General features: G+C 36.2%; 1 protein-coding gene across 4 annotated transcripts in view; it reads left to right on the top strand.

Moving 5' to 3' along the window:
- The window catches only part of BCL11A (BAF chromatin remodeling complex subunit BCL11A), a 123,839-nt gene extending 109,181 nt beyond the window's left edge, over positions 1–14,658 (top strand). The window contains exons 3-5 of one of the 4 annotated variants that reach the window (XR_005778493.1): positions 7,199–9,221; positions 12,299–12,352; positions 13,443–13,457. Coding sequence is in view for 3 of the 4 variants with exons in the window: in XM_040429719.1 (XP_040285653.1) it covers positions 7,199–9,219 (2,021 nt within the window). In the remaining variant the exon portion in view is untranslated. Of the gene's footprint in view, positions 1–7,198; positions 12,734–13,442 lie in introns of those variants that run through there. The other 3 variants (XM_040429720.1, XM_040429719.1, XM_040429718.1) reach the window with 3 other exon arrangements.
- Positions 14,659–15,069: the final 411 nt, after the last annotated feature.

Here is a 15,069-nt window from a genome sequence, read left to right as displayed (position 1 = left end):
AATATGTTCCTTATATGTATTAGTATTCCAATTACTAATTACACACTTTTTATATCTCATGATATGTTTTCGACCAGACATGTGTCTGCATACCTTATATACGTATTTGTGAAGTGCTAAACCATATTTTATTTTCAGATGAGGCAATTTTGGAACAGACTTCTACATCTAGTTGGCATGTGAGGAATTTACTTTGGTTTTGGATTCTGTTGGCAACGAAATGTTTTTGTTGCAGTTCAGTAGCTGCTTCTCTTCTCTTTTGGCTCACGCCCCAGCTTCTTGGTTGATTCCACGACTGGTGGCTATAGACATGCCAGAGGCTGACATTGAGTCAGTTACGTATTGTGCTGCTCTTGTCTGAAATGATGTGCCTCTGTTGTATGTGTTGATATTTTTCTAAAACCTCAGCATCTTATGTGGATTATTTTTTTTCATTTAAAACGATATTGAAATAACAATAATAAAGAGGCGATATTCCAGGTAATGTAATGCGCTCTTTGAAAATGTATCCAACCTCTTCAAGGGTGTATTTACCATAGTGACAGCCCAGGCATCTAGGTGAGAGGGCCCCAGACCTGTTTGGTACTGTGTGCTTTGTTATTGGGTTTCATGAAAACTGCAAGACTCCATCTTACAGAGAAACAAGGAATGAGAATTTGACCCAAGAGGCATGGAAATGGTGTGGAGAGAGGGAAAACCAAAAAGCCTTTCATCTTTTTTATTGGGCCATCTATCTTTTATGTATGTCTCCTATTTTTTTTATTTTCTTTTACATGTAAAGCCACGTATAGAGCTAAATCAGTTGAGAACATCATCTGCAACATCTACATTTTATTTTTACAGATTTATTAATAATACATTAAAGGGAACTTGTTACCACAATCTTGGACTAAAATCTGCAGTAATACATGAGTAGTGCTGCAAATAAGGAGCCCAGATCACCAGTTTTGATTTTCCTACTGCCCCCGATTCCCCCGCTGTCAGGACTGAAAATTGCGCTGAAATACACAGTCTGGACTGCTGTGCTAACATAATGGAGAGGACTCCTTTTGTGCATGCACAGCAGTTATGACAGTGTATTTCAGCGCAGCTTTAAACGTGGGATAAATGGGGGTAGTGGGAAAATAAAAAGTAGCGATCCGGACTCCTTATCTGCAGTACTACTTATTTATTACAGCAGATAATAGTCCAAGATTGTGCTGACACATTGTCTTTCAGTAAGGCCAAGGCTCCTTGACCATTATCTATGTCCACCTCTTAGGCTACTTTCACACTCGCGTTTTGTGCGGATCCGCCATGGACGGATCCGTTCAGATAATACAACCGTCTGCATCCGTTCAGAACGGATCCGTTTGTATTATCTTTAACATAGCTAAGACGGATCCGTTTTGAACACCATTGAAAGTCAATGGAGGACGGATCCGTTTTCTGTTGCGCCTGATTGTGTCAGTGAAAACGGATCCGTCCTGGCACACAATGTAAGTCAATGGGGACGGATCCGTTTGGTCCAGTTTCATCAGACGGACACCAAAACGCTGCAAGCACAGAATGCAGCGTTTTGGTGTCCGTCTCCAAAGCGGAATGGAGACTGAACTAAGACAAACTGATGCATTCTGTGCGGATCCTTTTCCATTCAGAATGCATTAGAATACAAACTGATCCGTTTTGGACCGCTTGTGAGAGCCCTGAAACAGATCTTACAAATGGAAAGCCAAAACGCCAGTGTGAAAGTAGCCTTACTAGTAAGCAATCTGAGATTGGTTAATAGGAACCTTCTCCCAAGCAACCTCATCTAAGCCTTGTAGCCATTGTGTAGTTTATGTCTAGCAACCAGTCATTCACATGGTCTTACAAGTTCTGAGCTTAACAAATCCATAATGTGGCATGCTTTTATGAGTTTATTTGGTTGAATTATTAATCATGGATTAATTATGATCACATTGTTGTGTGTGTATATATATATATATATCTTGCTACGAACTTCAGTTACTGCTTGACAAAGCCTCCCGAGAGATGAGCTGAAACGTTGCATTGACTATTGGGTGAATAAAGGGATCCACTTTCTTCACCGAATTCAGAGTGCTGCCTCTGCTTACTGATTTTACTATGTTGAGGATCTTTGTCCAGGATCTTTTTCAGGAATTGCACCTGTTTTTCACTTTTTATTGTTGTTGCAGTGCTATTTTTTTCTATTTATTCTATTGATAGATAGATACTATAGCAATGAAAGCAGCAACATTAGTAAAAAAACTAAAAAAACAAATGTAGTGGGTGAAATCCCTCCAGGCCGTGGGTTGTAAGCCAATGGATGGAAGAATGGAGGGAGCACTCCATAATAAGGTGAAAGGGTAGTGGACCCGCTTTATTCATCCCCAAAACGTAATGTTTCAGGCCAACTCAACCCAAGAAATGCCTCACTGTGTTGGACTGAAACATTGCGTTTGGGAGTGAATAAAGCGAGTCCACTACCCTTTCACCTTACTTTAGAGTGCTGTCTTATTCTTCTATCATGGATAGAAAGATAGATAGATTAGATACATACTAGGTAGGAGATAGATAGATAGATAGATAATAGATAGATGGATAGATAGATAGATGGATACATAGAGTAGATAGATAGATAAAATAGATAAATAATAGATAGATAGATAGATAGATAGATAGATAGATAGATAGATAGATAGATAGATAGATAGATAGATATGCAGATAGATGGATAGATAGATAGATAGATAGATAGATAGATAGATAGATAATAGATAGATAGATAGATAGATAGATATGAGATATGCAGATAGATGGATAGATAGATAGATAGATAGATAGATAGATAGATAAATAATAGATATGTAGATAGATATTAGATAGATAAATGATAGATAGATATTAGATAGATAGATATTAGATAGCTAGATAGATAGATAGATAGATAGATAGATAGATAGATAGATAAATAATAGATATGTAGATAGATATTAGATAGATAGATAGATAGATAGATAGATAGATAGATAGATGTCTTCTTTATCTATAGTCAGGTTACTCACAGGCAGGTATTACTCCTTCATAAATAATGTTGCGTTATTCTAGATTCTAATAGATAGATAATAGATGGATAGATAAATAATAGATAGATAATAGATGGATGGATAGATAGATAATAGACAGAATAGATGATAGATAAATAATAGATACATTATAGATAGCTAGATAGACATCATATCTGAGACACTGTACAAACACTGTTCCTAGAATGAGGGTTCTTTTGCTATTGCAGTGTCATCATGGCTGCTGATATCTGTTCTATTTATTTAGAGGATGTCTGGTCAGGATGAAAAGTTCAAGCTGATCAATAAAGTTTTGAGCAATATGCTCGCCTGGTATATCATTAACACACGCTTGGTTGAACAAGCCACTTTATTTACTAACTTACACGTTAATGTGTCCATTGACCTGCTTTTGCCATCACTTGGGGTCACACAGCGATTGTCCTCCCAGGACTTCATGTAAAAAAAATTGCTCTTCGGTGAATACACTAATATTTCTTGCTGCTTTGGAAGCAATGTGCAGGAAAGGAATCTAAAAAAGATGAGAAATACGTGAATATCTGCTCATTCTAAATAATCTGAAGTATCTACCAACGTTATCTTCCATTTATCTTTGCATGGAGTTTATTTTGTCTCATCGGAATCGTGCTGGTGTCATTTTATCCTCTGGAATTAAAATGACTGCAGATAGGTGACATTTGCTGAGTGTGCGCAGAGCTATTATGATCATTAGTTAAATCTATGCCAGTAAAATGCGTTTAAGTGTTAAAAGCTTTGATGTAAATGTTATTCTTTTAAAGACTTAAAAGCATGCGGAGAACTAGACCGGGCCTGCATCTACTCCCCCCCCACCACCACCACCACCACCACCAACCTCTACCATTTGATACATATTTTCATCTCGCCTGACCCTGGTATTTTTGGAGTTTGTTTAGTAGGATAATAAAGAGAGCCCTTATCACAAATCGCAAAATTAAAAATGATTTTTATTTCTTCAAAGCAAATGAACATTTTACACTCCAGCAAATCGATGGAAACATAATTTTGCCACGTAGATCAATCCTGATCTTTAGACAGTTGAAGACGGTCTGAACAAAGTCATTTAGTTGATTATGGCGAGCAGCGCATTTATTGATGGTGTGAAGTCGAGGAATGCAGTGAGGCCGCTTAGTATAATAGAATCTAAGCAGCGGCTGAGAGAAATCACGAGAGCAAGGAGTAATAGTAATGCATTATTTGCTGTTATTTGGCTACTGATAATTACCATTTTCAAAGCAGCTCTCTTAATGTTCTATGGAAGTCCAGGTTAACAACTCCTCTCATTGACATTATTATTAATACATTACCGTACTTCTCTTCTGATATACCCAGCAGAAAGACTAAACTGTAATCATCAAGAACTGTGCACTGAATGCTCATTATGTAATAAATGGAGGCTTTTGGTTGCCATACTCCTTGAAAGGAGAACTTGGATGAGCAATAATCCATTCAAATTAACTTTCTGTTTCAACAGGGGATCCATGTCCATGATGTCTGGACTATAGGAAATACACAACACACTCTGATTAGCATTTCTACCGGAATCAAGGCAGGGAAATGTGTGAAATTAAACAATGTGCTATGTAGCTCAAAGAATCTACAGCTCCAGGTTCCTAATATAGCATGTGTTAATTCTGTCCTCAGATCCCAGTTTTAAAGGGAACCTGTCACGCTGAACCTGCAGTCCGATTAGCCAGAAGTGTTTATGTAGACTAGGATGAGCAGGACAGGTTGAGATATATATGGTTTTGTTGGAAATGAATTCAGCATCACTTATAACTTATTGATCGACATCTTTGCCGATTCTGGGCTTAGGAGTCCAGGGGGCGGTCTCATCAGTGATTGACAGCCTTTTCTGTATGTGTGGGGATATATAGATAGCTGCCAATTTCTGAGTAGGACTACTCACTGGATAAAATGAGCAGATATTCTAATCAATAAGTTGCAAATGATACTCAAACCATGCCCCCAAAATACTATATATCAGTTTGCTTGACTCCTAGATTCTTGTAGATAACATTTACATGGTGACAAGTTCCCTTTAAGCCAGTTTCACACAGTCAGTGTTTGGTCAGTGATTTCCATCCAGTAATTGTGAGCTAAAACCAGGTGCGGGTCAAAACATAGAACAGACGCAGATCTTTCCATTATAACTTATCTCTGTGTATGCTTCATTCCTGGCTTTGGTTCACCATCACTGGTGGAAAGAGACAGGTGACAATGCACACTTTTTTTTCTAGTTGCCTGTATAGTGCCAACACTTTCCACAGCACAGTACAAAGATTGTACAAACACATGCATCAGACCAATTTAACAGAAGCCAATTATACCATTGATATGTTTTTGGACTGTTGAAAAAATGGAGTACCCAATGGAAACTTACTCAAAGATGGAATGAACATGCTGTACAAATTCCATGTAGACGTTGTTTTTGGTCCCAAGAACTTACCCCTGAATCACCATACATTTTTTCTAGCCTTTGCATTTAAATTATATGAAGAACATACAAGCGTCATGTTTTATTGACTTCACAATAGGCCATACCCTCCTTTATTTGCACAGGAATACTTTTGATACATGGCTCCACTGTATAAGGAACATGAGCAACAAGACATGCTTACTTGCTTTAGCTTTTTAATAATAGGTTATGGATCCTTTAGGAACATATAGGGATGTCACAACTTTTCCAGTCTCCTTCGAAGACTAATTTTAATCGGATTTTGTAAGGAAAGAAAATGTTTCATATTTATTGTACCTTTAAGATTATCAATAGGTGAAGATCATCAATGAGTGAATTGCTTTATAAATATAGTTGTGCACTACAATTATCCTCTGACTTTGTAAAGGTCATCAACTATGGGTTTATGTGATTTGTGTTCTAAATACACACGTACAAAGGTATACCAACCAACCTTGTAGGTGGCATCTACTTTGAGTTTATGACCAAGATATTACAATTGTAGTACAAAAACTGGATTTGCATGAATTATTTTATCATATCTATGGCTGGTCTGACTCTTATGCTAGAATGAAATTCATATATTACAATAAATAATGCCAAAAAGGTTACTGCACAATGCAGCTATAATGTCAACAGTATTTCATTATAAAATCTAGCTACTTTTCACATTTCATATTAAGCAAATGTTTTAAACCTAATTTCATCTTCTAATCTTGTAAAGAGATTTATCCAAGAGCAGGATACATTTAATGAGATTAAAATGCATTGCAAAGTAAATTACAGGTCAGGCCAACTACAGTACTTCTGAATTGGAAGTCTTCTTGCTTCTGTGATCCTGCTTTAGTATTCTGTTGTACTCTTGATTTTCTTTAAGTTTCCAGTTCCCTGTATATTGTTATATTGTTCTTTACAGCAAGCACTCGGAACTGTGCAAATTTTCTCATTTTGTGTTTTTTTTATAACGCCATTACAAATGGTCACAACAGTTTGCATGACTGACCTCTTATAGATCCAGAAAATACTGGTCATTACACAAACACTCATAAAAGTTGGAATAACCATATGAGACCTGCTGAAAATTGAAATTTAGTACCACCTTATTTGCAGTATTTCTGTTCCCTTATCTATATAACACCAACATATCAACAATGTTGTATCAAGATTGTTGCCATTCTCCTTAGTCCCTGTACTCAATTTAGTTTCTGTACCTCAAACATTGGAAGCCAGTTTGTCTATCAGTCTATCAGAGTGTTGGAGGAAACCAGACTACCTGGAAAATGCCAAAAACACAGGGAAAATATGCAAAGGTCAAAGACCCCAGTGTTGCAAGGCAACAGTGTTAACCACTGAGCCTTTGCTTTCAAAACACATTTTTAAAGTAGGGAGTAGAGAACATATAGGTTAATTACAGGTAATTTTCTTTCGACAGTAAAACACCTGGCAGGCAACCAAACTCAAAAAGGTGCACAATTTAAAATTGAATACAAATATGGTACACATAAAGTACTTTTGGCAACTTCTCAAAAATGTATTCCGATTAATGCTGAAATTTATTTTTGTATTTGTTCAAGTAATTGGGTTTATTTAACCTATACCTTGTGTTTTTTTAATTAATTTCAAAAACTGATGTTATTTTTGTACTGTTTTTCAGGCAAGGATGAGCCCAGCAGCTACACATGTACAACATGTAAACAGCCATTCTCCAGTGCATGGTTTCTCCTGCAACATGCACAGAACACTCACGGCTTCAGAATCTATCTGGAAAGTGAACATGGCAGTCCTCTTACACCCCGGGTAGGCATTCCATCAGGACTGGGTGCAGAATGTCCTTCACAGCCACCACTCCATGGAATTCATATTGCTGACAATAATCCCTTTAACCTATTGAGAATCCCTGGATCAGTATCAAGAGAGGCTTCTGGTCTATCTGAGGGTCGATTCCCACCAACTCCCCCATTATTTAGCCCCCCACCAAGACATCATTTGGATCCACATCGTATAGAACGTCTGGGTGCAGAAGAAATGGCTCTCGCAACACATCACCCGAGTGCCTTTGACAGGGTACTGCGACTTAATCCCCTGGCTATGGAGCCACCAGCAATGGATTTTTCAAGGAGACTTAGAGAGCTAGCTGGTAACACTTCCAGTTCCAGCCCCCCTTTGTCGCCCAACCGGCCAAGCCCTATGCAAAGGTTACTGCAGCCATTCCAGTCCAGCAGCAAACCACCATTTTTGGCAACTCCACCCCTCCCTCCTCTTCAATCTGTACCTCCTCCTTCCCAACCTCCTATTAAATCAAAATCTTGTGAGTTTTGTGGGAAAACTTTTAAATTTCAAAGCAATCTAGTAGTACACCGTAGAAGCCACACTGGAGAAAAACCTTATAAATGCAACCTGTGCGACCATGCATGCACGCAGGCCAGCAAACTAAAACGCCACATGAAAACGCACATGCATAAATCCTCCCCAATGACAGTTAAATCAGATGATGGTCTTTCCACAGCCAGTTCTCCAGAGCCAGGGACCAGTGATTTAGTTGGCAGCGCAAGCAACGCCCTCAAGTCTGTAGTGGCCAAGTTTAAAAGTGAAAATGATCCAAACATGATCCCAGAGAATGGTGATGAGGAAGAAGAGGAAGAAGAAGAGGAGGAGGAGGAGGAGGAGGAAGAAGAGGAGGAGGAGGAGGATTTGACAGAAACAGACAGTAGGCCGGATTATAGTTTTGCCCTAAATCTTGAAGCTGCTCGTCACCATGAAAACAACTCAAGATCTGGTGAGGAAAGCCGATCAATGTCTGATGTCATGCAAGGTGTGGGTCTTGGTGCAATGCATCACTTTAGTGATGCCTTTCATCAGGCTTTGGTTGATAAACATAAAAGGGGGCATTTACCTGAGCCAGAAGCGCAAAGAGACACTTGTGATGAAGACTCAGTGGCAGGAGAATCAGATCGAATAGATGGTGGTACTGTTAATGGGAGGGGGTGTTCACCTGGTGAATCTGCTTCAGGAGGCTTGTCAAAAAAGTTACTTCTTGGTAGCCCAAGTTCCATGAGTCCGTTTTCTAAACGCATCAAACTTGAGAAGGAATTTGACCTCCCTGCTGCAGCTATGCCTAACGCAGAAAATGTTTACTCTCAGTGGCTTGCTGGCTATGCCGCGTCTAGGCAGCTAAAAGATCCATTCCTCACTTTTGGAGACTCTAGACAATCGCCATTTGCCTCCTCTTCAGAGCACTCATCTGAAAATGGTAGTTTACGTTTTTCTACACCTCCAGGGGAGATGGATGGAGGAATTTCAGGCCGTAGTGGCACAGGAAGTGGCAGAAGCACTCCCCATATTAGTGGCCCAGGGCCTGGAAGGCCCAGTTCAAAAGAGGGCAGGCGCAGCGACACTTGTGAGTACTGTGGAAAAATCTTCAAGAACTGTAGTAACCTTACTGTTCACAGGAGGAGCCACACTGGTGAAAGGCCATATAAGTGTGAGCTTTGCAACTACGCCTGCGCGCAGAGTAGCAAACTTACCCGGCACATGAAAACACATGGTCAGGTGGGAAAGGACGTTTACAAATGTGAAATTTGTCAGATGCCTTTTAGCGTGTACAGTACCCTGGAGAAACACATGAAAAAATGGCACAGTGATCGAGTCTTGAATAATGATATAAAAACTGAATAGAGGTATATTGATAAACCCCGTGTAGATTTTTTTTTCTAGTCCCTTGTGATAAAAAAAAATAATGAAAGCAAAGGATACAAGACCGTGCTTATCACTAGCACTCCTGATTTTTTAAAATAATTTTTTCTTTATTTTTTTGTTCTCACCGTTTGAATGCATGTTCTTTATTGGGGCAATACTATTGCATTTTACGCAAACTTTGAGCCTTTCTCTTGTGCAATAATTTACATGTTGTGTATGTTGTTTTTCTACCTTTAATTTTTTTTATATAATAGACAGCATGTATGGTATTGTTATAGCTATTTTCATTTGTCCCTGAGTTAGTTGCAAAACAAACATTACTCTTTCCAGTTCTGTGCTGACAAGTGACCATGCTGCATACATTCTGCAATACATATCATGTACAGTTTTGTGTTCTGATGTGCAGAGGGAACATCTCTTCACCAGACTTCCAGGGACAGGTATTATAGTGCTGCAAATGCTGGTGGAACCTCATCTCCTCATGCCAGGGGTTACTTTTTAGTGTTGTAAAAAGCAAATATTATGACAAAAGATGCAAACCAACAAAAAACACATAGAAAATGGCCTTCAATTAGTAATTCGTACTATCATTTGGTTTAAATAAAGCATATCCGAGTGCCTTCAGTCTATTTGAAACAATGTCAATGGCTCTTCCTATGTTGAATGAACATTTAGCCTAATTCAACTTGGATATATGTAGGTCTCCATTGATCTAATGTATGATGATAATGTATTTCTTATAACTGAGGCTACCTAAAATATGACCCAGGATGTCCTAGTTAATTATCATGTTTCCATGATATTTATTTAATGAAATGTATTCTAGTTGCTCGTGAATGGAAAGGATATTAATTTTATTTCAGGTTTACCTATGAGTAAACTTTAGAGTTTAGGTTTGTTTTTTTCCGGGGGAAAAGCATTGATGGCCTATACTTAGGATAAGTCATCAATCTGTGATTGATGGAAGTATGACCGCAGGATCGCCAGTGATCAGCAGTATGAAGAGACATCGGTACTCAAGTGCCAAAGCCCATAAATGTTTATTCAGGCACAATTGTTGCTTCTGGTGCCCCAAATCTGGTACTTGGTGCTGAGCTGCCATACCAGGCACAACCCTGATTCTACTAAATTATATCTTTAGAATAGGCCATCAATGTGTTGTCATGGAGGTCTCATATTGAGACCCCCCTCCCCCCCCCACGATAACAAATGAATGGCCTGGGAAAAGGGCTAGGTCATTGATGTTTTCCCAGGAAACCCTTTTAAATTAAAGCTGAACTAGAACTCTATGACAAAAGGTTTAATTGTACTATAATATGCTTTTTCTGAGCACATTGCAAAAAATAAAATAAATTGAAAATAAATTTAAAGTAAATTATTAAGAGCATATGTGGTTGTCTGATAGACAATCGGTATCAACGTTGTTAAAGAGTGTACTGTATGAAATGTTAGGTATTAATTATACGCTATCAAGTGGCACAATAGAAACACGGTCACTGTGGTACCATGAAAAGAAGCAGGCATATAAGCTAAATATAATGATGATTAAATATGTATGAACTTTTGAGAATTGTCTCAAAAAAATGCCCCCTTAAAAAAAAAAAAAAAGGAAGGACATACATAAAAGTAAAACTTACCTACCCAAGAATATATTTTTTTTGCGAATATGTTTTCTTTCTTTGCACTGTCTATTATAATGAATATACAGATTCGTTGTTTCAATATTAAGCTCCTATCTGCCCCGGTTGGTATTCAAATAGCACTTGACTCTTCCAGAATTGTGTGTACCTTTTCCTTTAATCAGAGGTACTGTGGTTGAGTATAAAGAATGCTCAGATACATTTAAATGCACTGTACAATTTTCCCTGTTTACAGGCTTACATATTAGGGAAATGTTGCAAAAATAAAATTAAAATATATATATATATATATATATATATACATATATATATATTTATATATAAAAAGATGTTTGTATGTGCGACTACATGCACATACAGACATATACACCTACATAAATGTAAATGAATAAAACAATTATATATATATATACATACAAGTATGCATGTGTATATATATACTCTGCCAGTTATGTACTTGACTTACAGATATGCTTATACCATGTAGACAATGCTGTGAAAGGAAATAGACCACACGTACTTTACAAAATAGTGATCTCTTTGGCCTTTACAGTACAGGGGTATTTCTTGGTGTGCAAAAAAAACATAAATGTTTTTGTGGTTTTATTTTATTTTTAATTATTAAAAAAACATACATTTTGTTTAGGGGCGTTGTATGTTAGGGCATCAGTGGCATGTCCAAGACTTAATATTCATTGCAAATAAAATGGTAGAGGAATTTCTATGCCTTGGATATATCCTGTTTTTTTTCAGGTTGTGCATTGGGAAAAGAGAGGTTCCATATTATAGAGTACTTAAATCTAGGGAAACGCACACTCATGTCGATTATGCTAAAACACATCTATTGTCTTTATTTTCTGTACTTTTAGAAAGGTATTTGAATTTCATGTTCATGTAGTCTAGGAACTATAGTATTTATATTGAAGCTTGTATTTTTTTTTTGAAAAGGTATCGATGTACCTTTTTATGGTAGTGGTATAAAACAGAGGCTGCCACAGTATATATATACATATATATATATATATATCTATATATATAAATATATTTTTTTTTATTTCGGCAGGATATTATAGTACAAATTATTTGTATGTTTTAAAGCAAGAAAAAAAAAGAAAAAATCATGTATGACAATGTACAGTACAGAAGCCATATAATGGCTACTTGGGAATACAGATTAGAATGTCATGCAAAAGAGCCGTCTTACAGAGGGCTGTACATATCCTTTTATTTCGTTCTTCTCTCTTGCTGCCATACTGTACACAGTACTACAAGCTGATGGCATTGGTTTGTTCTGTAGTGTGCTTTCTGTCTCTTTTTTCCACCTACATTCCAGCATCAAAACTTCATATGCAGTAAAAGAAACACATTTTATTTCTTTCCATTGCCAAAAATTAAATGGTGCTTTATATTTACCGTAGATTGAAGAAAAAAACATTCATATGCAAAGCATATTAAAGTGGAGAATTACTCAAGTCAGTACTTTTTCTTTTTTTGTAAATGGCAATGTAGACTATTTTGTTATTGGCCTTTTCTATTCCTGTAATGAAAGGTGTTTGTCGTAACTTGAAATTTTATCTTTTACTATGGGAGTCACTATTTATTATTGGTCATGTGCTTAATGTTTAAAACGTAGGCACACATTTTGATCTTTTTTTAAATATTTTTTCTTATTATTTTTTTTATTTTATTTAATGACCAAAGGTCATGCAAACCTGGCTTTTATTGTATTTGTTTCTGGTCTGTTAATTTCTATTGGAGAAACCACTGTCTGTGTTTTTTTTTGGCAGTTGTCTGCATTATCCTGTTCATATACCCATTTTGTCCCTTTTATTGAAAAAATAAAAAAAGTAATAAAATACACAACATCAGAGTCTTGTGACCTTATTTGACAGTATTATGAAGTATAGCTCAGTCAAAAAATACCATGGAAAACAAAGTAGATTATTTTCTTAATTACACTTTGCATCATAGTTTCTATTAATAATAGTAGGTATAGAAGGTATATATTCCAGATTTATAGCCTTGATGCATAGACTTTTTTAATCACTTGCAATGGTTGTTCCTTTTTAACCTTGATACATAGACATTTTTTTTAAGTAAGAAGCCATTAGTCAAGAAGACAAAAAAGTAAATACCCGGTGCTTAAAAATTAGTTAAAAAAATATATATATTTGATTTTTCACACTAGTTACATTCTTTTTAACAAAACCACATTAACCCATGTTTCACCAGATCCACCAGATTTCATATCTGTTAAAAGTAGCCTACAATGTCAGTCGTTCATTCTTCCTTCAATCCCCATATTTGTTTTTCATTTTACAAACCGCACATGCATTACCATCCATATGGCTTCTATTTTTTTAGATTCTTTGTACTGTAATTTTTTTGTTTTATACACTGCTGTCAGAATTGGCAAATCTATCATTTGCCTCACAAGTCGAAAGGGAAAAACAATATTGTTTTCTTTTTATGCATAATGGTTTGTAATCTTCTTGTTCCCCATGTCTTTGTTGTAGTGCATTTTTATTTACTAAGAGTGTGATTTGTATCCCTTTCTTCTAGGGGGAAAATACAACATCTTTAAATCTAAGGACAGAACAATCAAATTTATATGGCAAGAAGTCTGAAAAGATATGCAAAAATGTAAACAAATATGCATACCAATTTGGCCAGAAATAAATAACACCTAGCTTTGGAAGAACAGAAGACAAAGAAGAAGATGCTCGTGTTGATATGAACAGGCCAACCTATTGTAAATGAAAAAAAAAATAATCCTTCGACCTGACCTCTATGTATTACACTTGTAGCTGAGTATTATCGGTCATTGCACCTAGCAGGAATGCTCTTAGAGTACATTACTTCCCTGTATTGACATGACTTTAAATCTTTTTTTTTTTTAAATACAAATAGACACAAAAGCCAGCATAGGAGTTAAGGTTTTATCAAGGTCTTATGAAGATTTAAAAATTTACATCCACATTGTATTCACACAGAATCTTAAAAACAACACCGTACAAGGAACTACTATGATTCCAACTTACTATATGCTGGACTGAAATGGAGAACTCTCACAGAAAATCCCAGGCCTAGGCAGTAGATTTTGCTGTCTTGTCTTTTTTTTTTTCATGATACCCTTATTTAAGAGATAATATACCATACTGCCTCAATAACTGGGGCTTTAAAACCTAGTCAACAAGAACATAATTTACAAATGACATGTTGTACTCTGAGCTCTAAAGGAAAAAAAATGGTAATACAAAGTGTGACATTTTCTAACTGTGTGATAAATTAATGGTGTTATAAAAACCATGAACCATTGAGGCCTTTTCAAGTTTGTTAGAAATCTGCACCAGATTTATATGGCACCCATAATGTGTTCTTAAGCTGCTGTAAAATTTCATGCAAGCATGACCTAGTGTCCGGAGAAAATTTTATAAATATATTTCTATGTTGAAAAAAAAAATGTCAAACTGAAACTGAAAAAAAAAAATGATGTGGTAGTCATTAACTGTTTACTGTTAGATTTTTTGAGGCCAACTTCAAAAATGTTTTTGAAGAAAAAAGTGTCACATTAGAATCTTGTAAAAACTTTTGAGAAAATAGTATTGCTCAAGATATTTTGTGCAAAGATACTGAAGACCACTGGTACAACAAGGATTTTTTTTTTATTCTTCTTGGTTTGACTCCACTTATACGTTCGTACAAGTCGCAATAAATCCGGAATAAAAGGAGATCTAGTATCAGTGCCTGAAATTCTAAATATTGCTTGCGTTATGAACAGGAGGGGAGGGGGGGGGGGTGTCCTTTTAATGCAGTTTGTATAAAATGACATATTGTAGGGTAAAACAAATCCACCACTTCTTATGTTAATTGTTGCCCATTTTGGGTGAATTTAATGTGTTGTAAACTGTTGTTATATACTGAAAGTATATTCCAGGAATCATTGTTAATATACATTATACATTTGCCTTTAAAAGGGCCGAAACACAAAAGAAATTAAATTGACACAATAAACTGTCAAGATTTAGGTCTGTTTTTTTTATCTCATTATTTTTTTTATAATTTATTTTTAAAAGAAAAGAAAAAAAATCTGTAATTGTTACATGAATTCACAGTCTGTGTTGAGTGAAACGTTATACTTGATGAATCCTGAAGTTGGAAGTTGTTTATCTTAAACTGTATGCTACAT

This window comes from Bufo bufo, chromosome 4, assembly GCF_905171765.1.
Source record: "Bufo bufo chromosome 4, aBufBuf1.1, whole genome shotgun sequence".
Classification (NCBI taxonomy): Eukaryota; Metazoa; Chordata; class Amphibia; order Anura; family Bufonidae; genus Bufo; species Bufo bufo.
The sequence above is the reverse complement of the archived record's forward strand: the minus strand, read 5'-3'. Positions and strand labels throughout refer to the sequence as shown.